This window comes from Elgaria multicarinata, chromosome 2 (genome assembly GCF_023053635.1).
Source record: "Elgaria multicarinata webbii isolate HBS135686 ecotype San Diego chromosome 2, rElgMul1.1.pri, whole genome shotgun sequence".
In the NCBI taxonomy this organism is placed as follows: domain Eukaryota; kingdom Metazoa; phylum Chordata; class Lepidosauria; order Squamata; family Anguidae; genus Elgaria; species Elgaria multicarinata.
In genome coordinates, this window is record NC_086172.1 from 88,272,996 (window position 1) to 88,299,130 (window position 26,135).

At 40.2% G+C, this 26,135-nt stretch overlaps 1 protein-coding gene across 2 annotated transcripts in view; it reads right to left on the reverse strand.

Annotated features, from left to right (window-relative positions):
- Positions 1 to 26,135, reverse strand: part of TOLLIP (toll interacting protein) — a 45,388-nt gene that overhangs the window by 9,936 nt on the left and 9,317 nt on the right. For both annotated transcript variants that reach the window (XM_063117110.1, XM_063117111.1), the window contains exons 2-5: positions 13,988 to 14,137; positions 8,330 to 8,512; positions 4,796 to 4,948; positions 2,915 to 3,005 (exon numbers count right to left, since the gene is read on the reverse strand). In XM_063117110.1, coding sequence (XP_062973180.1) covers positions 2,915 to 3,005; positions 4,796 to 4,948; positions 8,330 to 8,512; positions 13,988 to 14,137 — 577 coding nt within the window. The remainder of the gene's footprint in view (positions 1 to 2,914; positions 3,006 to 4,795; positions 4,949 to 8,329; positions 8,513 to 13,987; positions 14,138 to 26,135) is intronic.

A 26,135-nucleotide genomic window follows, 5' to 3' on the forward strand; every position in this document is an offset into this window, starting at 1 on the left:
TAGACAAGAAATCCAGAGAAAGGATATCAGTGGTGTATCAGCTAAATGAAGATCACAGAGCTATTGACAAACAGGACATCTGGACCTCATTTATAACAAACAAACTATTGAGACTCTGTGGACATGATTAACTAACCTGCTGGTGATAATGTAATATTTATACATTCACTGCAGAAACGCTACACAAAGAGACAGCCATGAAGGCATATTACACACTGGTTTCCTGTTTGGCTGAGGGTAATTTCATCTTGCTATACTGTAAAGTTGTATCTTTCCTTTTTATAATAGAACTGAGAACTGCTAAATGGAAGGAAGAAGGGAGACATCTGGGGCACTACATAAGATTTCAAAGCCTTTTTTTTAAAGTACTAGTTGCAAGAGCTGAAACCTCCCTTTGAAAACAAGTACCATGAACAAGTTATTTCCTCCTAGAGATCCATTGCTTGACACTGTACTAATCATTTAAAGGGACATATTTTTAAGCTAGAGTGACAATTATGAATGAGTAAGAGTTATTTCTATGTAAGAACCAGATGTCATCAGATTATCTCAGTTTGTGTTGCCAAAATCCACCACCCCCTCCAAAGACTGTGCAGGGGCAGATGTCTACCTGGTGATGTCACAGAGACATCTGGAGCAGTCTCATTTCCTGATAAGGGGTACCGAAATGAGAGGCAGCACTTCATGCACCTTTTGGGGGATAGTTATCACTGCTCCCGTCAGCTGGGTGGCTGATCCAGAAGCTAGGATCTCTGGGACGCCCTTTGGTTTCGGAGTGGGAATGGCACTCTCCAGTAGAAAATTATGTGAAGTTGTGTTCCTTTTGACTTACTGAGTCAACCTACTAACAAATCCACTTGAGGAACAGCTCTGGTCAAGTCAAGAACAGAATGAAAAATGAGGTTCTAAGCAAGAAATGGGAAATTGTCTCTAATTTCCTCCTTGGAGGAAACCTGTGAAGTGAACTGTCATACTGCACAGGTCAAATGTGCTATGAGAACGAAGAGAAGGGCCACATAAAATGCAAACAGAGACCAAATACAGCTGAGGGGCCACTAGCTCATTATCTCTGGTTTAAGTGAAGAAAGTAATTGATAAGGCTTTCTGCTAGGTGAAGCAACAAAAAGTTGAACAGATGGCAATTGCAGCAGTGATACTTTAACGAATGGAAAATATGTGTGATAGATATATGAATGTAATATGCCAACATGCCACCACATACACACAAAGGTGAACTAGAGTGTACACACACATTAAATTAATACAAAAAACAAGAAGGTCAACACTAAGCTAACAAAGTCCTGCAGCACCCGGGGGAATGATTTGTGGCATAAGCCCTGCTAAATTTTAATTTATCATCAAATTTGATTCTATTAAATTTGGGCTCCTTTCATATTACAGGTGCTAAATCAGCACAACTAAAAATATAGTATTACTAATGTGAATTGGTTATCTTGTATACACTTGGGCTCTGCAGATCTACTGCAGTCCTTTGAACCCGCACGTTTCTTTCTGTAATGTGTGTATAGATACCTGCCAACTGAAGATAACATTTCATCCATCTGACAGAGTGAGTTCTAATGCACACAAATCTATGCCTCAATAAATCTGATCACCTTTAAGGTACCACAGCACTTAGTTCTTTTTGAACAAACCAAATAATACTGAGTTGAGATATCCCCTATTCTCAGTCCATACTCAATGCTGAATAGAAAGTACTCATTCTTATAATGTACTATTTATTCTTTTATAGAGTAGCACTGGAAAAGTATAGGGAATACATAATGGGGAGAGATTTGCAGGTTAAAGTCACCAGAGCCTATGTACAATAATTTCTGAAGAACAATACTATAAACTCTTTCCTATTGTGGCACTAGCCCTGATCCAACATGGTAGCCTGATAGCTTTACAAAAAGGACAGAACAGAGGGAAATCTTTGAGGAACCTGTTCACTCAGCTTTCTTATGTCCTAATTGCAACCCCTTAGGCCAAGAGAAATTAACAAATACTGAAAATGACTAGTTCAAGCACCCGATTAGTCAATTTCACTGCTAAAGGAGGAAGAAGTTTTGAATGGTGGGGCACTGGTGAAAGCAAGAAGTCTTTCACTGGTCAAAATAATCCATGTACATGTGCAAACATGGAGCTACGTGGGGAAACTGCAGGCACAGTGAAAAGGAAGTTTTCATGAACTCAAGCAAATAGGAGGACAATTACATTAAAATATACATACTTCTATTGCAGCAATGCTGGTTACACTGGTCGGAGGAACTTTTGACTTTTAATAAGCGCTGTCTGAAGCACTATGTAAACCTATGACACCAGTTTGGACAGATAGCAGAGCAAAACCAGGAGAGAAATGTAGTGTACAATATGCACCAGATAGTGGCTGGTTTGACCCAATGCCACAGGCAGTTTTAGGCTTGTATGCTCCTCCCCTTTCCCAGTTCTGTCATGAAGGCGGAGTTCAGAAGCTTTCACTTATGTTTTGGCTTTTCTGCAGCTTGTCATGTCATCTAAACCGAGACAAGCTGTTGTTAATGTTAACTATGTTTTATGGAAAATAACTCATGGTTTGAAGTTTCTGATTTCCTCCTTGAACTAGCACCAGAGGGGAGCATATGAGCCCAGGGATCACTGAGGCTCATTCTTGTAAACACTATGTCATGGCTTTGTGTTACACCTATTGTGATAGCTAGAGAAACACTGCATCTAGGTCCTTGAAAATCTGTAAACAGCTTGAGTATTATTACTCTATTAGCCCTTAAATTATACTTCCATAATAAACATATGATTTTAAAATGTGGGTACTTCAGAGAACAGAGCTCATCTCTACCTCTGTTTATAATTAGTATTTTTGAAGAGATTTATTTTTCAGTGCTCACATTAAAAAGAGAAAGATGAGGTAACATACCTGTTATAGGCACATATCCAACTCCTTGTTGATACACGGTGGGCATCAGGACCACTGGCTGGGGCTGCATCATCATAGCAGCTGGTAAGGACTGGACATCAAAGAAAATGCATGTTACAAAACCTATTCTAGGAACAAAAACTAAGCAGCAGGAAAATGTATTTTTACAAAATTTTCCAAGATCTGCCAGTTACTGCATAGTAAGTACAGCAGCAAGTAACATTTTGGCACCAGTCAATATGTGTCACCATTTCTCAGAAAAAAAATTAACTTCGAGTGCTCCTAAATTAATTAACATTTCAAAAGAATGATTATAACCCACGAATAGACAGCTCCATTTCCTCAAATGAAGCTAAGTTTTTGTGATGAACTGTAGGAAATTTTAGGCACCCTTTCACTTTAGAGAGTATAAAACAGAAAGAATACAGAGCCTACAGAATGATTCCTGTGGGCTGGATTCAGAAATGCAGGAGCAGAAGAAATTCTGGCAGTGACACTGCTCTGTGAACTATTGCACAAGAACTAGCAGAAGAGCTTGTGCTACACTGTGCAAGACCTTCTGTAAGAAATTGAACAATGCCTTGCGCAAATGGAAGCAGTCTTCCGGACTTCAGTTCTCCTTTCTTGCAAAAGGATCTTGGACTAAGTCAGAAAAAGCCTTTCTGGGTGCCAAAAAAAAAGAAGAAAAAAAAAAAGCACTTATGGAGGGACACTTCTGGATACAACCATCACTTCTGGAAACCATCTGCATGGTTTCTTCTCATAATGAGAGAGAGAGAGGAAGGGCATAAGCATTGAAATAAATAAGCTTTATTTACAATTTTTTTCAGACTTCATATTCTGAACATGCCCTAAAAATAATGTGTATGATCCAGAGGGATTGCACATGTAGCATCTGCACACATATATTGGCACTATGTTTATATTACACTGGTCCACACTCATCTGCCTTGGCTCTCAATTTGTTTCTGGGCTCAGTCCAGTGTACTGGTTTTGACTCCAAACTCTACAAGTTCTTAAGTCCTACAAGGGTTGAGAACTTGTTACCTAATGGAACACCTGTCCTATATGTACCTGCCCATATCTTAAGGACATCCACGGAAGACCTTCTTCAAGTGTACCTCATTTTGAGGCTCTGAGATTGGAAACAAGACAGCACTCTTTCAGTGGTGGCCCCACAGCTCTGGAATGCTCCCCCAAAGGAAGCTCACCTCATGCACCCATACTGCTATCTGCTTTGAACCAGACTGATTTTCCTGTTCTCCCAGGCTTTTTAAAGCTTGTAAAGTATTGTAAAATATTTTTGAATTTTTGTCCCTGCAGTACGGTTTTACCTCTTATACTTTATAGTGTATTTTATCATGTGTTGACTCATTTATTAGTTTTATGTTGTTGATTTTACTTGTATTGTAAACACCTAGATAAATTTCTTTCATAAAGCATTAACTAAATAAATCTAAGGGTTTGCTGTTCTCAAAGATGCCTTTTATCAGCTGCCCTCATAGAAACCTGTTTTTTTAAAAAAAAAATCCCATGAGCTTCAGAAGTAATTTGGAGATTTGGTGCAAGAACACTTTAAAGAAAAACTGCCATCGTTGATTTTTCTCAAATCCAAAAATGCTTTCTAAATTTAGGGAAATTTAACAAGTAATTTGGAGATTCTAAAAAGAGATCTACAAAAAGTCTGCATACCCTCCTGGACCATGCCCTATGAATTCAGGGACGCTGCTGGTTCATAGGTCGAATTAAATAGGTTCATAATTCCCAAATGTGAAACAAGCCTAGACTTTGATCCAACACCAACCAAGCCTTTCCCCCTCTCATTTCCTCATCAAACGTATCAGCTTCTGCACAAAAGTAACTAGTTGTCACATGGCTTACCGTATATGACATGACCAGATTAATCATTCCTTCTTTGTCATCTCCCTGCCTTCCACTTAGGCTATACCATTCATCTTCTACTTTTCCTTGTTTCAATGATTCAGGAACAGTAATGTGCGTCCAAGCAATGCGATCATCCATTGAAAATGCTCGCTGAAGAGTAATAAAAATATTTAGGTCATTGAATCCAGAAATTCACAACTTTTCAAATATAAGGAAAATATCTTAAAAGGACAGAATACAGTACTGTGCAAAGGTCTTAGGCCACTCTGAGAAGCCATTTATCTGAGCCTTGAGGAGAGGTTTAAGAAACCTGTGTTCTTCTAGCCATCTCACAAGATGTCTGGAAAACTTTTTGGAAAACACAAGGAATTTCTGTTACTTTTTAATTGTATTAATGTTTTTGTATTTATTCTGATGTTATATAGTGTTTTCAAAAGCGAATTAACTTTATGCCCAGAAAAATAACTTTAAACATAATTTTCTTGGGCGGGCTAAGACTTTTGCACAATACTGTAAGTATCACTGTAGCAGTTTTAAATTTTTGCCACTTTAAAGGTAATACATTGGAGTCAAGCAACATTCACATAAAATCAAAGTGCCTTCAGTGTAGTTTACTCTAATTTGTTCCTCAGAAGACAACTAATTTTCCTTTCAGGGAGTAAGTTAGGTCTAATCCATAAATGATAACATCTCTCTTTATGAATAGACCTAACTTACTCCCTGGAAGGAAAATTAGTTGTCTTCTGAGGAACAGATTAGAGGAACACAGTACACCAAGATTTACTGAAATGTAACAACTTTGATATGAACTGGAAAGCAACTTCTGAAGATTCCCTCAAAGGTGGTGGATTTAATATAAAAGTAAACACTTACTATAGGAGAATTCTTTCTATTAGCATTGTAAGTTGCAGAAGCAGCTGTGCCAACATTACTATCTAGAGGAGGCCTGGTGGCCTTGAACCCAAGTGATCTGACATTTACCCATTCACTTTAGAGGCATGAAAATATAATGGAGCTTGGGGTTCAGAGTTTCTGACAAAAAAAATTAACAGAAGTTAAAAGTCTCACCTGTATGCAAGTTTCACCTTCATACAGGAGACAAGTAGTCCTCTAAAGCAGGGATGGGTAGAAAGTAGATCTCCAGATATGTTGAACTTCAACTTCCAGCATTCCTGAGCATTGTCCATGCTAGTAGGGGCTTCTGAGAGTTGAAGTCCCAAAGCTCTGGAGATCTACTTTCTGCCCAAGCCTGCTCTAAAGTGCATCCCATTGTGAACCGTAGCCACAAACATATGATGGAGAAATGACCAAAAAGTCTTTTGCTTATTAAAAAAATGTTTAGAAATTAAAATATTTTTATTCTCATAATGGAATTTCACTTCGATAATGACAGACCTTGGAAAATAGCATTCAACACCATATTTTTTTTAAAAAAAATATTTACAGCAACCTAAAAACTGTATGCAATCACCTAACAATATTATTGTTAAACTACAGGAGTTTAATGTCATTCCAAATCTTACTGATCCTCTCTCCTGAGCCCAAGAAGATATGAAATAATTACATGTTCAGAAAAGTAGAAGAAAAGGTGGGGGATAAAATGCAGCAGTAAAGAGATTTGGGAGTTAATCTACTTCATGCTGCTGCAAGCAAACAACCAAATTCATATAGGGAATAAGTGATACAATAGTGTGTAAACTTTCTAACAGTCCCTACTACTCTTATTCTGATTTCCCTGATGCAGGACCATTATAAACCAAAGGAATGAAAGGCAATGGTTCAATAAATATTTGTTCTTGTATGTGTTTGTGTGCGTTCTTTTTGAAAGGACCCTATCTTGTTGGCCTTTATATTTTGCCTAGGATGGATCCAGACTAAGTTAGTTGAACTTTTTACCCACTGAAATCAGTAGGATAATTCACGACTAAATTTGTTCCACCCACCTCAATGGAAATAAGTTTAATTACCTTCATCTAGATCTGACCCAATGTTCATTAGAGAAACAGAAGAACATCCTAGCAAAAGATGATTGCCTTTTGGAGGCCTCTACCACAAAATGCAGTGATGACCACCAACTTGTATGGCTTCAAGAAAGAATTAGACAAATTCATGGAAGATAAGGCTATCAATGGCTACTAATCATGCTACCCCCAGTTTCAGAGGCAGTATGCTTCTGTATACCAGTTGTTAGGGAACACAAGCAACAGGGTGCTATTACATTCATATCCTATTTGTAGACTCCCCATAGACAGCTGGTTGGTCAGTGCATGAACAAGAAGGATGGACTAGCTAAGCCTTTGATCTGATTTGGCATGACTCTTCTTACATTCTTACCAAGGATCAGAATCCCAAATTTGCATTAAAAGTTAGCTTTGAGAGGAAGAAAGTTCAGCTTAAAAGACTGCAGAGTCCAAAACTCAGTAAGAGTTGCTTCACATTTGGGTACAATTTGGAATGGCTTATGTGAAGCAACTCTGATTGGCCACTATGTGAACAAAATGATAGATTACATCAGACTTTGGTCTGATCCAGCAGAGCTCTTCTTAGGTTCTTAAAATCATTCTAGTAAAATCTTCACCTCTTTTTCACTGAAGAAATCATATGACAATGCTTAAGAAATTACAGGATGTCACAAAGTAGAACCTTTTCTTTGCCTACCATGTCAGTGAAATGTAACGCAGAATCCAACGCTGTCAAATTACTGATGTCATGCTAGTGCAAACCAATGTTAGCGCAATATCATTTGCAACTGCTAGCCAAAGGGGAAAAGCAGTGATTTGTTGTGAAAAATTCATCAGTTGACCACACCACCAAAATTTTCTGCTGAATTTCACAAAAGCAAATCACTGCTTCTCCCTTTTCCTAACAAGTGCTAATGATGTTGCATTGCCATGTATTTACGTTAGTACATAATTAGTACTACTGCTATGACAGTGTTCAATAATGTCCATAGCCTTAGAGATTTGCCAGCATGAGGATGAAGGGCTTCCTGATTTGTAGGGGTGGGGGGATCTAACTTTTGTATATGAGCAAAGAAGATAGAAGCCTGAAGAATTGTCATGCCTAGGAAAAATGTATCTTTTTGTACTGCTAATGTGGAGGATATTAATAGCAACTGCAAAGGGAAGTAAGTTTTTCTTTAACCTTGAGGGACTTTGGTTGGTGTTGGGGAAATAACATTGTGCTTTGATATATGTTTAAAGTCTTCTTTAATCTGCTCACTTATTCTCATTTACAGAAAAAGTTGTTAGCTTAATGACAATTGTCTTTGCTGTGAGTTCAGTTGGGGGGAGGCTGTTAAAACAGCTGCTACAAGTTGAATATGAAGTGGCTCTAAGCAAGATACAGCAAAAAGGTTCCGAGATGACAAGCCCGACTGCCCAGGGCAAGAAGCAAAAATGATGCAGCAGGAAGAGTCTCTTTAGGATGAACTGAAACCAAACAGTAGTTGTGCCCAAAAGGCATTCTTCAGCCCTAAGCCAATCTTAAATCAAGTACACACACACACACACACACACACAGAGCTCTGACCTCATCAAATATTTCAAGATAGAAAGAATCCACCCCAGGAGGAACAGTGCATTGAATAACTTTGTTCCATCGGGGATTTTTGGCTCCATTATGAGCTGTAGGTGTTTCATAAACTGCATAGCCAAGTCGTATTCTGCAGTATGGATCCATGCGTGTCATGCCGTAGTTCTTTGCCAATTTTGCCTAAGGAAACACAGACACAAAAGGAATTAATCACTTTGATATTACTTTTTCATTCATTTTCTATACTGAAATCTCAATGTCTTTCAGTTGTAATCAACATATTAATGGTTGTATCAACCAATGAGAACCATAATTTTATAAACGAAGTTGGTTAGAGTAAAAATTACAATCAGGGCTTTCTGCCAAGTGATTTACACTAGCTCAATGTAAGCCCACTGTCTTCATAAGGAAAGGAACCTCTCGTGCAAAGCACTTGAGTCATTACTGACTCCTAGAGGGACGCCTGCTTTTGCTGATGTTTTCTTGGCAGACTTTGAAGCGGGGTGGTTTGTCATTGCCTTCCCCAGTCGTGGCTACCTTTCCCCCAGCTAGCTGGGTACTCATTTTACCGATCTCGGAAGGATGGAAGGCTGAGTTGGCCTGAGCCGGCTGCCTGAGAACCAGCTTCCACTGGGATCGAACTCAGGCCGTGGGGAGAGTTTTGGCTGCAGTACCTGCCGCTTACCACTCTGCGCCACATAAAGGGCTGCATATATACCCACACAGCTGCATGTGTACGTCTTAATTCATAAAGCTTTGAGGTAACTATTGTTTAGACTTACATCTTGTGTGTGGTCCTATCAGTGACAAAACTGAGAGCATGGGAGTTGAATATATTTAAAACAAATATTGAAAACAATATTTATTGTTTTATACTGTATGCTTTTTTATCTGTACGCTGCTCTGAGATCTTAATGATATAGGGCAGGATATAAATGTTTTAAATAAATAAATAAAATAAAATATAAAACACTTTACACAGAGTGATCAGCACATGAACAGCTAAAAGCCATGCCCAAACTTAAAAGGACTCACAAACCAAAATGTCTTTCCAAAAAAAGGGCAAAATTCAAGGTGAATAATAGTAACGAAATATCAAGTCACTACTAATAAAATGTTCACTTTTCTTTCCTTGAAGATCTAGGGTTGGGGCACTGTGGGTCAGCATCAGAGTAAATATTCTCTATGCAGATGTAACTAGGGTATACAGGGATCTATCTGGTCTCAAACAATATACAGGTTAAGTAACACTGAAATATAGGAATGCTTTCAGTAGCTTTGCGGTTAAAGATGACCTCCTCGGCTTAGTCATGTCACTAGAATGGGTGCTCACATATAGTGGGATGGTGGGCGAAGATTCTGCAGCTTCCTATCTCCACAAATTTGAGCAACGTTTAATCTTTATTCCTAGCAATGACTCCACCACTCCATGCCTCTTTCAAAGCTCAGAACTAATGGGGTTGGGGTGGAAGAAAGATAGCAAGTCTACAGCTTGACCACTACTCAATTTTCGGGAATGGCTCTTCCAGCTGGGTCCCAAGAAATTCTCTCTAAAAGAGCTGAGAGGGTTCCAAGACCTGCTCTCCCTCCTCTTTCCAACTGGTAGCTCATCTTCCAATGCTCCAGCTGGCAGACCATCAGCAGGGCCACAGCTCTACCTCGTTTGCCTGTTCAGAGGTAGGGGCAAGGTGGATATAAGTTGTTAGTTGTACTGCCACATATTTTCAAAGAAAAACATAAGCATTATATTTAAATACTTTATCAGAATATAAAATGACCATTACAAAAAAGATTGTCATATAGTCATTTTCTTTAATTCTTACATATAGTAACTTGGCATTTTTTCTGTAATCTACTAGTAATTGATTTTAGGGCTCACTGGGTATATTAAAAAACTATGGGAGCACATTCTGCATTTCTTTTCAAGGCATAAGTAGAGCAAAAGAACATCACTCTAGATAATGTGTCCCCAAAATCTTTTGAAATTCCTGCATTTAACATTTTTTTCAATTACAATATATTTAACCTATTATTCCAAATCAACCACAGCCCTACTAAACTTTTCATGTTCATGAGAGGCTTACTATAATGATGTTCTAAATACATGTTTAGAATAAACATGTAAGGGATAGATTCCTTACAGCTATTCCCTCTTCTGGTTCCTACCCCAACCGGATAGTTCCTGGCGGCCATATCAGCTTGCTCTCGGGTCTGGTGGTGCTGCTGCTGAACGCCAGGTCAGTCCAGAATAAAATCTCCCTCATCCATGATTTGATTGTGGATGAGGGGGCTGACCTGGTATGCATCACTGAGACCTGGGTGGGTGAACTGGGTGGGGTTGCTCTCACCCAGCTCTGCCCTCCTGGGTACTCGGTGCAGCACCAGCACAGACTCGAGGGCCGGGGAGGGGGGGTTGCCGTGGTCTATAGGAATACAATCTCCCTCTCTAGGCTTCCTGTTCAGTCGAGTGCTGGTCTGGAGTGTTTGTACTGTGTGTTGGGTACTCGAGACAGATTAGGGATTCTGCTGGTGTACCGTCCACCCCGCTGCCCAACAGTCTCCCTGCCTGAGCTGACGGAGGTTGTCTCGGACCTGGTGTTGAGGACCCCCAGGATGGTGGTTCTGGGGGATCTCAACTTCCATGCCGAGGCTGCTGTATCCGGAGCGGCTCAGGACTTCATGGCTGCCATGACAACCATGGGGCTGTCTCAACATGTCATCGGCCCAACACATGCAAAGGGACACACGCTTGATCTGGTTTTCTCGACTGGACAGGAGGATGGTGATCTGGAAGTGGGGGAACTAACATCTACCCCCTTGTCATGGTCGGATCACTTCCTACTGAGGTTTAGACTCTCGGCGGCCTTTCCCCTCTGCAAGGGTGGGGGGCCTATTAAAATGGTCCGCCCCCGGAGGCTAATGGACTCCGATGGATTCCAGAGGGCTCTGGGGGATTTTCCTGCTGATTTGGCCGGTGCTCCTGTCGAAGCCCAGGTCGCTCTGTGGAATGCAGAGATGACTCGGGCGGTTGACACGATCGCGCCCAAGCGTCCTCTCCCTCTGAGCAGAGCCCGGTCAGCTCCTTGGTATCCATCTGAGCTGAGGGCGATGAAGCAAGAGGGGAGACGGCTAGAACGCAGGTGGAGGAAAACTCGTGCTGGGTTTGATCGAACACGGGCTAGAGCTCACTATCGAGCCTACTCTGTGGCGGTGAGGGTGGCAAAGAGGCAGTTCTTTTCCACCAGCATTGCGTCTTCTCGGTGTCGTCCGGCGGAGCTTTTCCGAGTGGTTCGTGGCCTGTTACACTCTGGGCCAGGGCGTGAGATAGTTGAACCCTCGGTAGCACGCTGTGACGAGTTTGCACGGCACTTTGAAGATAAAGTCGCTCAGATTCGTCATGAATTGGACACCACACTTAATGCAGCACCACTAGTAGAGGCGTTCAGAGCGCCGTCCGGCTCAGTTTTATTGGATGAGTTTCAGTTATTGAGGCCCGAGGATGTGGACAAGGTGCTTGGCCAAGTCCGGTCGACCACCTGTGTGCTTGACCCTTGCCCCTCGTGGCTCATTACATCAAATAAGGAGGGGATCGCCGGCTGGGTCCAGGAGGTTGTAAATGCCTCCTTGAGAGAGGGAGTGGTGCCGGCCTCTTTAAAAGAGGCGGTAATTAGACCACTCCTGAAGAAGCCTAATCTGGACCCGGAAGATGTTAACAACTACAGGCCGGTGGCTAATATCCCTTTCCTGGGCAAGGTGCTTGAGCGGGGGGTTGCAGGACAACTCCAGGCACTCTTGAATGAAACGGATTATCTAGATCCATTTCAATCGGGTTTCAGGCCTGGTTTTGGAACGGAAACTGCCTTGGTCGCCCTGTGGGATGACCTCTGTCAGGAGAGAGACAGGGGGAGTGCGACCCTGTTGGTTCTCCTGGACCTCTCAGCGGCCTTCGATACCATCGACCATGGTATCCTTCTGGATAGGTTGTCTGAACTGGGAGTTGGAGGTACTGCGTTGCAGTGGTTCCGCTCCTACTTGGATGGCCGATTCCAGAAGGTGGTGCTGGGGGATTATTGCTCTGTGCCGTGGCTCCTAAGCCATGGGGTTCCGCAGGGCTCTATTTTATCCCCTATGCTGTTTAACATATACATGAAGCCGCTGGGGGAGGTTATCCGGAGATGTGGACTGAGGTGTCATCAATATGCGGATGACACCCAGCTCTACCTTTCCTTTTCATCAAACCCAGGTGAGGCAGTAACTGTTCTGAACCAGTGCCTGGGCACGGTAATGGACTGGATGAGGGCTAACAAACTGAGACTCAATCCAGACAAGACGGAGGTACTGTTAGCGGGTGGTTCATTTGTCCGGCGAGGTGATGTTTGCCCTGTCCTGGACGGGGTTGCACTCTCCCTAAAGGATCGGGTCCGTAGTTTGGGGGTGCTCTTCGATCCAGAACTGTCACTTGAGGCACAGGTGAACTCAGTGGCAAAGAGCACCTTTTATCAGCTTAGGCTGATATACCAACTGCGCCCTTATCTGGACAGTGATAGCCTAGCTACAGTTATCCATGCTCTGATAACCTCTCGTTTGGATTACTGCAATGCGTTATACGTGGGGCTGCCTTTGAAAACGGTCCGGAAGCTTCAGCTGGTACAAAACAGGGCAGCCCGTTTACTAACAGGGACTGGCTGGCGAGATCACATTACGCCAGTCCTTTTACAACTTCATTGGCTGCCAGTCCAGGTCCGGGCCCGATTCAAAGTGCTGGTATTGACATTTAAAGCCCTAAACGGTTTGGGGCCAGGTTATTTGAAGGAACGCCTCCTCCCATATGTACCTACCCGGACCTTAAGATCATCTACAGGGGCCCTTCTCCGTGAGCCCCTGCCAAAGGAAGTGAGGCAGGTGGCTACTAGGAGGAGGGCTTTCTCCGCTGTGGCACCCCGGTTGTGGAATGAGCTCCCCAGAGAGGTCCGCCTGGCGCCTACACTGTACTCCTTTCGTCGCCAGCTGAAGACCTTTTTATTCACTCAGTATTTTAACACTTAATTTTAACTTAAATTTAAATTATACTGTTTTAACTCTGTATTTTAACCTTATATCAATTTTGCTGCGTGGTTTTATCCTGGTTGTGCTTTTTATATTATATTTTGTATTTGTATTTTTAACTTGTTGGTTGTTTTATGATGATTTTAATTTTTGTGAACCGCCCAGAGAGCTTCGGCTATTGGGCGGTATAAAAATGTAATAAATAAATAAATAAATAAATAAAATAAATAAAATGTTATGTTTAGGTACAAAGTTTCATTTAAAAACCACCATTGAAATTTTAAGTGCCCAAAGTTGGAAGATTAAAAACCTACCAATGAGGAACACATGTTCACTCAATTCCTATACACTGCCTTCACAGTAGATACTGATGAATGGTTTCAGGGGGTGATTATGCTACTTTGAAGTTATGCAATTCTGAACATAAATAGCACTTTGTACTGTGTGGAATTTGTTTCACTCTGTAAGATCAACACAAAGTGCTTATTAGCTAAGAAGTAGTGATAATCTGTTAAAGCTACTGCACAATGACCATGGCAATACTGTCTTCAGCACAACAAGCCACACTTCTAAACATGTGGCACATTTAAATATGTATTTTCAAAATACCTGCACTACAGTGATGCTCAGTCTCCCAACAGTACCCATTGCTCCTCCGTATTGTAACTGTTGAGCTGCTTGAGCATCCAGTTGGATCTGCTGCTGTTGTTGTGTTGGGGTGATGCGAAGGAAATCCTGAGGAAGTTCACCAATATACACCTTTAAAAGAAACATAGGTCAGTGAAATAATCTTTTTTGACCCACTTTGCATTCTCCCATTTACTCCTTTTAAATATAATTTAAAAAATCTTTATCTCTCAGACATATCATATAGCTTTAATCCCCTTCCAATCCAGTTTTCTAGCATTCCCACTCTACTTTCCAGCCCTCCCTCAACTGTCAAGAAATAGGCCATATATGGCTATTTTAGATTTATGCAATGGAAACCTCATGAAAATTCTTAAAAATAAAAAAGCTAAAGCAGACATGCGGCAGTGCATGGCGCAGTGCCATGCTTGGCACACTGGAGGTTCCATGAAAAGAACTTAGTGTTGCTTAGCAGCAGAAAGATGTGATACAGCTGCCATTGAAACATATTATTCATGAAGCAGCTGAAATGCTTCAGGCCCATTCAGCCCAATGTCCAACTGCTGCTCCTCGGAGGTAAGTCCTGTGAGTCAGGGAGCGAGGTGGCAGCAGGTAGAAGTGAGCAGGGGGAGTGGTGGGAAGCAACTGGGGGAGGAGCGGGGGGGAGCCTGGGAGGGGGTGCCCGAGCAATGAAGTTCTCGTGCGCAGATGCTATGTGTAGGTCAAGCTAGTTAACTATACTTCTTTAAGATCCCAAGAAGGGCAAAAAAGAGGGAAATTTAGCTTGTAGTGCTCTTGTTTATAGAAAATAAAGCCCACATAACATATTTATGACTTCTATGATTCTGATTATTCTGAAAATTCTGATTGAAGAATAGGTTTGACTGCCATAGGCTAAAGTGGTCACATGACCATCTTTACATAACTAAAAGGTAAAAAACTATGCCAATTATCATTCCACAATGAAAAATCTGCTAGAAAAGGCTACTTTAACGTTCTACCAACCCTGCTCAACAGGAAATGAGGTAATATGTTGGTGATTCTAACACAAGACAACAGTAACAGCGAGAGCTATAGCCTAGAGTGTTCAGTCTTGCCAATCTTGCAAATACATGTCTTCATAAGTAGAATCATTCCAGGAAATATAAAGGCCTTGGGCTACCGTTTTTGAAGATGGCATAGAGCTACTCAAATTCTCTAAGATAATATCTTTCATGTGTAGGAGTTAACATAAAATTTAATTAGCAGCAGCAACAGCTCCTGAGTAAGAGCCTCAGGAGCTCAGTAAGATTAAATGTAGCTACTCAAGACGGAAATGCACTGAGGAAGGTTCAAGAGGAAGAATACTGTAGGCCTATATGCTGCCTGATAAATGACTAGCTTAGTGCTCCTTCATCAGTATCTCTGTTGAACATGAAAGCAAATCAATTTGTTGTGGATTCTGGATTGTAAATTCTTCCTGACTTTAAGAGAAAACATTTCCCTGTAAAAACTTAAAATGCAGTATTATTTTCTTCCCAGTATTCAACTTCCCCATGACAACTATAACCCCAACACTAAACAAATTAAAAGTTAGTGGTTTTTCAGAAGTCTGTTCACACAACATGGAAGTTTCACACACCCCAATACCTATATCCAGCATTCCTTTCCTTGCCTCCAGAAAACTGTGTGAAAAGTTAAGGCTTCACCTAAACATATGTATTTAATTTGAAATGTGCTACCCAAATGATTCTCAGAACATATATCAATAAAAATAAGTTTAAAATAAAATCATAAAAAGTACTATACTGTACTGCAACCACCTTAAGCAGTAGAGTTAACCCAAATGTAGAAGGCCTGGGGTGGGGTGGGGGGGAATAGCTTCACTTGGTGCTGAAATCACCTCAAGCGCTGCACCACACTCACTTCATGTCCCAAGGTAGTAGGACCTGAAGGCCCAAGACACATCTTAAGTCCTAGGCAGGCTTGTGTGGGAGAAATCAGTCCTTATGGCTTTCAGGCCTCAAGCCATTTTAAGGTTTAAAAATTAAAATCCAAACTTTGAATTATGGTTAGAAACAGACCAGAGCCAATGTACTTTTATAACTAGGCTAGACATGATCCATTATCTCAGGTTCCAGCCAGCATTATCCTTTGTTGCTTTCCTAATAGCAAGATCCAGAACATCTTGCCTCAGTCTCCTACCAGCAGGGTTTAACAATCTTGCTTGCCCCTCTGCCATGGCGAGGGGAGTGAGATGAGCCTGAGGCTTCCACCAAACCTGGACCTCCAGAGAAAATGGGATGAACCCCTCAACTCCCCCAATGCTCAGCTGAAATCTGGGATTTGTTTTGGCTCTGAAATAAATTCATCCCTGTGTGAATGAAGCTGTCCCAGAATGGTTTTTGTGGATTCTAGCATATCCTTACGAAAATTTCAGAGTTAGAACACCACATTTTCTAAACAGCTGCTGGCATTGTAGTGCAAGAAAAGATCTATTCTGATTAAGCCCTGTAAAAAGACACAGTTCTTATCTAACCTTCGTAGCATACAAAAATGGTCAGCTTAATTGAGTTTGTACAAGTTACCCTATATCATTATTTGTTCTGCAAAAAAATCAATGAAATTTAAGATTTGCTTATGTTACTCACCTTCAGTTCATTTTCAGAGCTGACAGGAGCAACTAACTTACTCGAGCTGTATTGCACAATCATTAATCAGTATGCAATACAGAAAACTTGTATTTATGCTCGAGATCCAAACCTGAAGCAAGCTCAACAGTTTTATATGTGAGGCAGGGATACATTACAACACAAATTACAGGTTTTAACATCACAGCTACCAATGATGTGCTCAACAAACCAGAAACCTTAAGAAAAACTGCTTTCCTCAGTAACAATGAACAAGCTAGCCAACATGTCTGGGAAACTTGTTTCTACATACTCTGGAGGTGCTGTTTGTTCACAACTATGGCCTTTGGCAGCTGCACCACAAAACTGTAATGAATTCAAGATCTTCAATGTTGACTAGAAATGAGCATGACAGTCAAAATGACTTTACTACAGATCATTACTAATGGAAATGTATAAAAATGAATTCAAAAACAGCCAGAATAAATATAAAATGAAAACATGGGAATTCTCTGAAAGTCCAAATTGAATATATATTGGAGGTTCAAAAAGCAGGTGTACTGAAGTGGCTAAGAGACTGATCTATGAATTAGGAAGTCTCCTGTTTGAATTTTGCATCTGCCCAACAACTCAGCAAGAATACAATCCCATACATATTGACCTGGAAATAAGTCCAATTGAATTCCATGAGGCTTAGTTCTGAGTTATATATAGGATGCACTGCAAATAGCCTTACAACAAGCCCTCTCAGCCTCTGATACTGCCTTATCTTAGACATTTTTTGTTTTGTTTTTTGCAATGATTACCTCAAAATTAGGTGTATTTCCAACATTATGCAATTAGTATCATGTTAGATTAAAATATGTGATTATTTCCTTTACAATCTTCTCATTTTTGCATTAATGCACAAAAGTAAGTTTGAACACCATAGTAGCTTTGATTATAACTGTCTTAGTTGTGATTTTTTTTTATTTTCGGGGTAGGCAACAAATTTAGGATACAACCCCAAAATCCTTTAAAAAAACCCAAAACTACCTGTCTTTACTTTCTGCATAACTCCACAAAACAAAGGTAATATCAGAAGATGAGTAGTATCATTCTTAGGACCATTTTAGCCAAGAAAATAAAAATAAAAAATAACTTGGATCTTAACCTTAATTAGGCTAAAGAGGCTACTGGGGTTTGTGGGGGGGGGATTGCTCAAAAACACACCAACCTCTGCCTGATTTGGGTTGACTCCACCCTTCCCAGCAGCTTCCCCCCACACACACACATCATGGACACACAGCCCCATTCTACATTGCTCAGCAGGGCTGAACCTCTGGAGAGACTTTTTGGAAGGTACAAATTGCTGTAGGAAGGAGAATTGGGCAGGAACATTTTCTTCCATGAACTTTCTTAAATTAGCTTTTAAATTAGCTTATCTTCAAATCCAAGCCATACATACACAGTGTGTCTGTGTACATGTATGTATTATATATTACACACACAAACGAGAGAGAAAAGTCCGCAGCTGTTATACATTTGTTGCCAAATATCACATTTTTCCTACACTCAAACCATAATACTTTTTATGTTAGAAAGTATATTTATCACATTGAGTACTATGGGCATGTAAATGTAACAAGGACAAATAACCCCTCCCACACTTACATGCCTCCACAATTTTCTAAAATTACATTGCATTTATGCAGTCTTTTGAGACTGAGCGCTCTCTTACTGTATTCACTGAGCGCAATAGTACTCATAGTAATGGGTTTTTCTGAAGTTCTGGATATCAGCATGATACTCTGCTTCTTACAATAAAAAAAAGCTGTTCAGACCATGTTTCCCCACTTTCTACTTAGGGCATATCTCTCTCCCTTTTTAAAAGCAATCACCACAACAGAGCATTGGAGATTGTATATAATGCAACTGTCCGGCAATGCACAATGACAAAACTGGAAAAGCAGACTTTACAGTTTTTTTCAGATAACGCCTCCATATGAAGTGTACATGGCTCTCTGAAAGGCACAACACCCAGCAGACTAGAAATCTCCCTGCACCTGAATTCTTAGCTCACACTGAACTGCAAAGCAGGCAGAAACTCCCACATGACAATGTGCAAGACTCATACTACTTTTGCAAGTTCAAAATCCCAGGATAAAATCCTCTGGCACATACAGAGAATGTGGGTCAGTTTCAAGCACAAATAATGGGCTGGTTTGCACAACCTAACAGCCCACTGTAGCTTACTTAAGTCATGGTGGGCTGCAGCACATGCTGGTGGCCATTTTGAATATTCAGTGACCAGGCATAGCTTGTCATGTGGTGTAAGCTCAGGCGGCGTGGGGGTTGTGTGGTTGTGAATAACCCACAGCTTGGGATATTTTGATCGTGTGAACCAACTCAATGGCCAAGCCAAAACTTCTGAATGCAATTGAATTAATACTTCACCCAAGGGAAAGAAGACTGGAAGCATGCGCTCCTTCCCCTACTCCCCTCATTATAGAAAACTAACTCACAAGCTCAGGAAAATATCACAATCCAAATAAATACAGATCTCACAGTTCATTAAATATCAGCATCAACACACACTGAGAACAATGGATTTATAGAAAAAATATTTGCTTGGAGGCCTATGTCACCTTTACCTAACTTGGTGCCTTCCAGATGTCCTATCATCCCCTAGCAACATGACCAAAGCTATGGATGAAGGAAGTTGTAGTCCAACACATCTGGAGGGAATCAGGTTGCAGAAGGCTGGCCTATGTTATGCACCAACTCTAAAGATTCTTGGATGGAGACTGGCTGTAGTAAGTATTGGTAAAACAAGGTATATGGGAGTATATTTTCAAATTAAAATTATCCCAATACTACACTATAGTGGTCATTTAGCCATGATGAATAGTAAAAAAGAATCTTTCAATTAGAATTAGTATCTAGAGCTCTAAAACTGCAATCTATTTTGGATGTTTCATATCAGACGGCTTAAATACAGGTTTTTTCTTTTCCAAATTCTATAATTACTGTAATTGTAAAGAATTAGGACTGGGAAACTTTCAAATGTCTCAAAATCTTATTTGTTGCATTAGGATATCTGCAATACATGCAATGGGATTGCAAAACATGCAATCCCATGCCACTCTAGATAAGTAATGTGGAAGCCACAAACCTGAACAAGTATTTAAAGCACAGATCAAAAGGCCACTTTGCACAATGCATACCTAAAGATCAGTTTTGTATGTTAGTTACAGCCAGTTCATGAAACTGCAAAGTTTGACTATTCAATTTCAGCTGCAAATGCAGCAGTTATTTAAATATAGAAGGAAAAAATAAGAAAATAAAAATAAAAGGGGGAAATACGAGTGCTTTTCCACTGACAGAAGACTTCCATCAAGCAGAATAGGGCAATTGCAGCTTCATAAATATGCTTGAAGGAAGATTTGGAGTGTGAGGGGACAGCAGCGGTAAAGTTCTGCCTCCAGAGTTGAAGTCTGTTTGCACAACATTGAACGTAACCAAAAGTCTACTGACTAGGGCACTTCCCTTTTTTCCAAAAATAACCCTCCTTATAGGTGTCCCTCACACACCGATGCAGGTGGTTTTTGCTGTTGTTTGCTTGGTTTTTGTTTTTGTTTTGCAATTTAAATAAAATCCAGATGCAAGTGGAAAGTCCTTACAGACAGCATACTAAGAAAGAATATAGCAAACGTGCTTAATTTGCAAACATACTATATTCTTTCACAATCAGTTGCCAAAGTAGATTACTTCTACAAAGTGATGACAAAAACTCTTATGAGGGTGAAGTAAGAATGGTTATGGGAATCCATCATTGAAAGAAATATGGTTTCTCTATCACACCATAGGAGAAACAGAACGAAGACCTGAAACACACCGCAGCAAACCCTGAGGTCTCCTTGGGAGTGTGCAGGGCTGTCATGAGGCCCTTGGCCAAGCACACTTGCACAAAGATACCATTTATGTGAACAAGTGCCGGTGGGTCAATACTCGACACATACTCTTTGCAATTTCCATAATGCTAGCAGCTCCTAAAGGGCTGCCATTATTGCAGAAATGGTGGTGTATGTCCAGCTAATATGGGAATGTACCAGTCCACTCAGACAGCACCTTACAGAAGCTTGGAATAACTGTACACCCAAAGGCATTCCAACATACTACTGAGTCCAAATATTACGTGTCTTTGAATTATGTAAATATTCTTTTGAATCACAGTACTGCCTTTGTATTTCAAATGCATTAGTTACATAAAGAAAAAGCCCTATGGCAATGTCTAGAATGACATTTTGTATTACCTTTTTGACATCGTAGAAGCTTTGTAGATTAAGACATTTTCCCTGCACATGAATAGTTACAACAGTTTTAGCAGTGTAGCCAACCCCAGAAAATGCAAAATATACCCCTAGGAGAATTACAACTGTTAGTGGCTGTTATTGTTTATTTTTAACTATTTAATTTCTGGACTTTAACAACTACCATTAAAATCTTTCTAAAACTGGAAGCTGAAATTCTCTTTCCAGTGGCTGACTTAGAACAAGCAGCATAACAATTTGATACGACAGACAATAAAACAATTCCTTTGCTCCCTGCTAGAAACTAAACTACTGCAGAACTAAGGGATGTGAGCAATGATGCTTTACAAATCACAAGGGTATCAACAAGAAATTCACAACAGATTTCCATTACCAAAACAGAAAACAATTTCTATAGCACTATACTAAGCACTCTTAATGTCAAATACCAGAGGTGGATAACTGTAATGTCCTGAGCGCAGCACTCATACTGTAGTCAGGAAAATCCTATCTAATTAGTATATTCAATGTTGTATGCTAATACATGTATAGTATAGACCTTTATTTACCAAACATTAATACCCAAAGAACAAAGAGGGTTTTTTCTGCATTGAAAACTATAAACATACTTTATTTTACATAACCCAATAAACTCCAAAGGTACACAGACATCCTCTTCCCCTTTGCCCAATTAGTCATCACTGGGAAGTGGTAAAGCTTCTGGGATTCTCCAACACTTATGGTTGTAGACAACAGTCCTATGCAGGCATTTGTCTTCACATGAGTGGAACTTAAGTATGGAGGGGATATGGATGTGCACATAACCCACCCCCCAATGCCCCTGCATGCCTGGCTGCCTTCTGAACAGGAAAAGATTTCCGAAGGCTCATGTAAGCACATTCAGCTGAATGTGCTTAGAGTTCCCACACCCAGGATTGCACGACGATCTAGAAAACAGCCGAATGGTGGGAGGTAGGGCTTACATGTACACCCACATCTCCCTTCTCTAACTTCTGTTCATTTTCTAAATTACAAATGAAAAGTTGCCTCTGTCACTGTCCTCTTTCCCCTATCTTCTGCATCTATCCAAGAAAAGAGAAAACAGAAGGTTTACACCAGGGATCCCTAATCCTTTGGGGGTCTATGGACACTTTTGTAAATATGAGAAAGTGTTGTGGCTATCATCACAAAATCACTCCCATGAGCAGACATGGCCATTCACAAAAAATTGTTACTACAACAAAACACTCATTTCACAGAAATCAAAGTGGTAAGGCTCAAAAACAAATCACCTGCCTAAGAACCTGAGTATAAGACACAGTTTGTGCCCTTGAGCAAATTACTCCTTTGAAACCAGTTTCCTGCTTCCACTGAACATCCATTTCACAGAAGGCAAGCAAATTTCCACCCAAATCACCTCTAAATTCCTTTAAAATTTATTTCTCCCAATTAATAGGAAGAGCACATCCAAATCAATTTCACCTAACCCACCTAGATTATGAATCCAAATTCCTGTTCAATTAACTGTCAATCCACTCATTTTCCCTGTCAGCCAAATGACATCACTCCCAAAAAAATCTCGCACACATGCACATTGTTGTTGTTGTTAATAATAATAATTCCTTTTATATCGCACCTATCTATAAAATTATTTATTTATTTATTTATTTATTTATTTATATAGCACCATCAATGTACATGGTGCTGTACAGAGTAAAACAATAAAATAGCAAAACCCTGCCACATAGGCTTACATTCTAATAAAATCATAATAAAACAATAAGAAGGGGAAGAGAATGCACCAAACAGGCACAGGGTAGAGTAAAACTAACAGTATAAAAGTCAGAACAAAATACCCTAGACAGCATACAAAGTTAAAACAATTTAACCAAGGTAAAAACAATCAATATAATACCATAGATAGCATAAAAATGTTAAAAGCAATTTTAAAAGATAAAACAATCAATAAAACCATAGAGCATAGAAGCAATATATAATGGTCAGCAATATGATTTTAAAAATATGATTCTACCAGAATAATAGAGTCTTTAATGCCTGCTTAAAGACATTCAAAGAAATCAGCAGGCGCATATCAACTGTCAGGTCATTTCACAGCTGAGGGGCAGCAAAGGAAAAGATCTTCTGCCATGTGACTGCCAATCTCACATTAAGCAGTCGCAGCAGATGACCCTCCAAGGACCTTAAGTGGCAGGCTGGAACATAGGGGCAGTGTGACCCCATCCAGAACTGGTTGCCATACCTCAATACATGAACTAGGACCCTTCAAGAAGAGCACCTCTGTCTTCCCTGGATTCAACTTCAGTTCATTCTCCCTCATCCAGCCCAGTACACACTTCAGCAATCATTCAGAGGTGCCCTACCTCCCATGGATGAATGTATTATGGAAAAATAGATTTGGGTGTCATCAGCCTACTATTAACACCCAGCCCCAAATCTCCTGATGATCTCTCCCAGCAGTTTCATGTAGATATTAAACAATATCGGGGATAGGATGGAGCCCTGGGGGACTCCACATAATAGCTTCTTTTTCAAGGCATAACTATTCCTGCGTGACACCATCTGGGACTGTCCTGCGAGGAAAGAGAAGAACTATGCAAAGCAGTGCCCCTAGCTATCAACACCCTCGGGAGGTCAAGTAGGATAACATGGTTGATGGTATTGAATGCTGCTGATAAGTCCAAATGAATCAATAGGGATGCACTCCCCCTATTGATTCCCAGGTGAAGATTATCCAACAGGGTGACCAAGATAGTCTCAACTCAGTATTCCACTCTGAAGCCTGTTTGAAATGGATCCAGATAATCAGTTTCAGCAAAGATTGCTTGGAGTTGAATGGCTACCGCTCTCTCATTACCTTGCCCCAAAATGGTAAATTACTCGCTCGCCTATAATTACTGAAGTCCAGGGAATCAAGGAAGGGCTTCTTCAAAAGCAGTCTGAAGACTGCTTCTTTCAGACATGATGGGAACTTCTCTTCCCTTAGGGGGGCATTAATAATATTCAGCAAGAATTGTAGTCCCTCCCTAGACTACAAACCAGGATGGGAAAGGGTCAAGAGGGAAAGTTGTCCTTCTGACCAGCTAATGCATGTTCACAAATATAAAAATGAAAGTGAAGAAATGCTTCTGCAGCTTCTTGCAAGGGTATGTTCCCAAGTGTGTTCCTTTTTATATGAATGAACATTTCATACAAGTCAACAGTAATCCTATTTCTGCAATATCCATACCTAGCGCGGAACACTAGAAATTACTACTTTAAACAATTGTAGACACATGCACGCTAAACATTTATGGCAATCTAGTGAGGCAAGCTAATGTATGTTTCCAAGATACTATTTGGCCATAAAACCATCAAAACATCAATCTGACAAGTCAAGCCTGAAAGAGAAGTCAACCTATTCTAAAGCAATTCTAAAAAACACATTTGCAGTATACTCCCATTTTTTGTATAACAGCCAATACTTTTTTTCTTCTACTGCAGCAAGTAATTAAATCACTGTGGTTCTGCTTTTTGGAAGTGTTCTGTCTTTTTCGTAATGCATTAGATAATCTAACCGAAAAACAGATAAGTAAGTACTTCTCAAGTATAATTCATGTCAGAAATATAAATGCTAAACAGCCCAAAATGCAAAGGACTTATACATGCCTGTTATGACAGCCAGTGTACTTACTAGAATCCATCCCATGCCCCAATGGAAACATTGTATTTTAATAAGTTTTTTTTTTTAAAAAAAATTGTGAGATACAATATGACAAACAGTTCTTGCCATTCTTCCAAAGTGACCCCTTCATCTCTGATCCCACAGGTTGGGTTCACACAGGTGTTTTCCAAGACTGGATGATTTCCTGCACTTACCAGAGGTGAAGATTGCCTTACGTTTTTTCAGGGATTAATCATGCACAGAGTTTCCTTGACATCTTGCATTTGGCAAGTTTGGTTTTTGAGTCAACAAGGTGCACTGCAACTGCACCTACTGAACATTTTCGCAAGCCTGGAATCTATCACAAGGTGACTACAATGAGTCACCTCACTGGGAAATACAGCATGTAATCATGAAGTCATATAATAAACTTTAGTAGTTGTACTTTGAAATTAATATTCAGTGTGTGGCTGATAAAAAGGACAAGTGACCAGTGACAATTAATACTCATACCGTAGATGCACTATTGATTTTAAAAATAGCCATTATAATTCAAACTATCACACATCACATCGAGACTCCCAAACTGCACAAACTCAAATTCTATACATACATATTAGAGTTCTTGAAGAATTTACAAAGGGCAGCAAGCACTACAGGTCCACTTTAAAAACAAACACCTCCTGCCCACAGGATTATACCCTTATCCCCAGTTCTAAACAGCCAATACTTTTTCACCCAAATCTTCAGTGCAATTCATCTATATGCTCTATATTTCACATTTATTATACAGAGTACAAAAAGTATGGGGGTACCAGAGCAGTATGTAAATTAGAATCTAGATAGCTACCTCACCAACAGTGATCTGGTAAAGAAAGTGGCTTGGCAACAATGTCAATATTCACTTGATGCCTAGCCATGACTGGTTATTGGATGTGGATAAGGCAACTGGAGTTGAATTAAGAATCAGCAATGCTATTAGGTATAATTAGGTCAGTGTAATAGAGCTTATGTCTAGTAAACATGTATATGATTGCACTGCATGAGATATAGGACACCTATTTTAATAGGGATAAGCCTTCTCCTAGCTTGATCCCAAGACTGTAGGCCTACACATGTCTGCATTTCACACCTCAAGCTTTAATGTGTTGAAGCTTTCTCACTCACTCCAACAGATAAGGAGTTTGCAACTTTGTATCTGACATAGAAATGGCAACTATCATTCATGCCTTTGCAACAGAAGGAATGAACTACTACATAGAGATATGATGGGCTGATCTTAATCAATATTTGCAAGGTCCCGCTAATGCAGCACTGAGTGGGGTGAGGAGAGGAACGTGCTAAGAGCATATTCCATTGGAGCTCCAAGATTCTGCACTGGGTTCCTTTTGTGTTGTTGTAAGTCAAAGATACTAATTTAGAACTTTAAGGCTTTAACAGTATGGGCACAATATACTACAAAGTACCTGCTCATCTATATCCACTCATGAACTCCAATATCTATCAATACCATCTGTGAACCAAGTCAGGCTAGATAGGACATAAGCAGTAGCAATACTAGTCGTGAT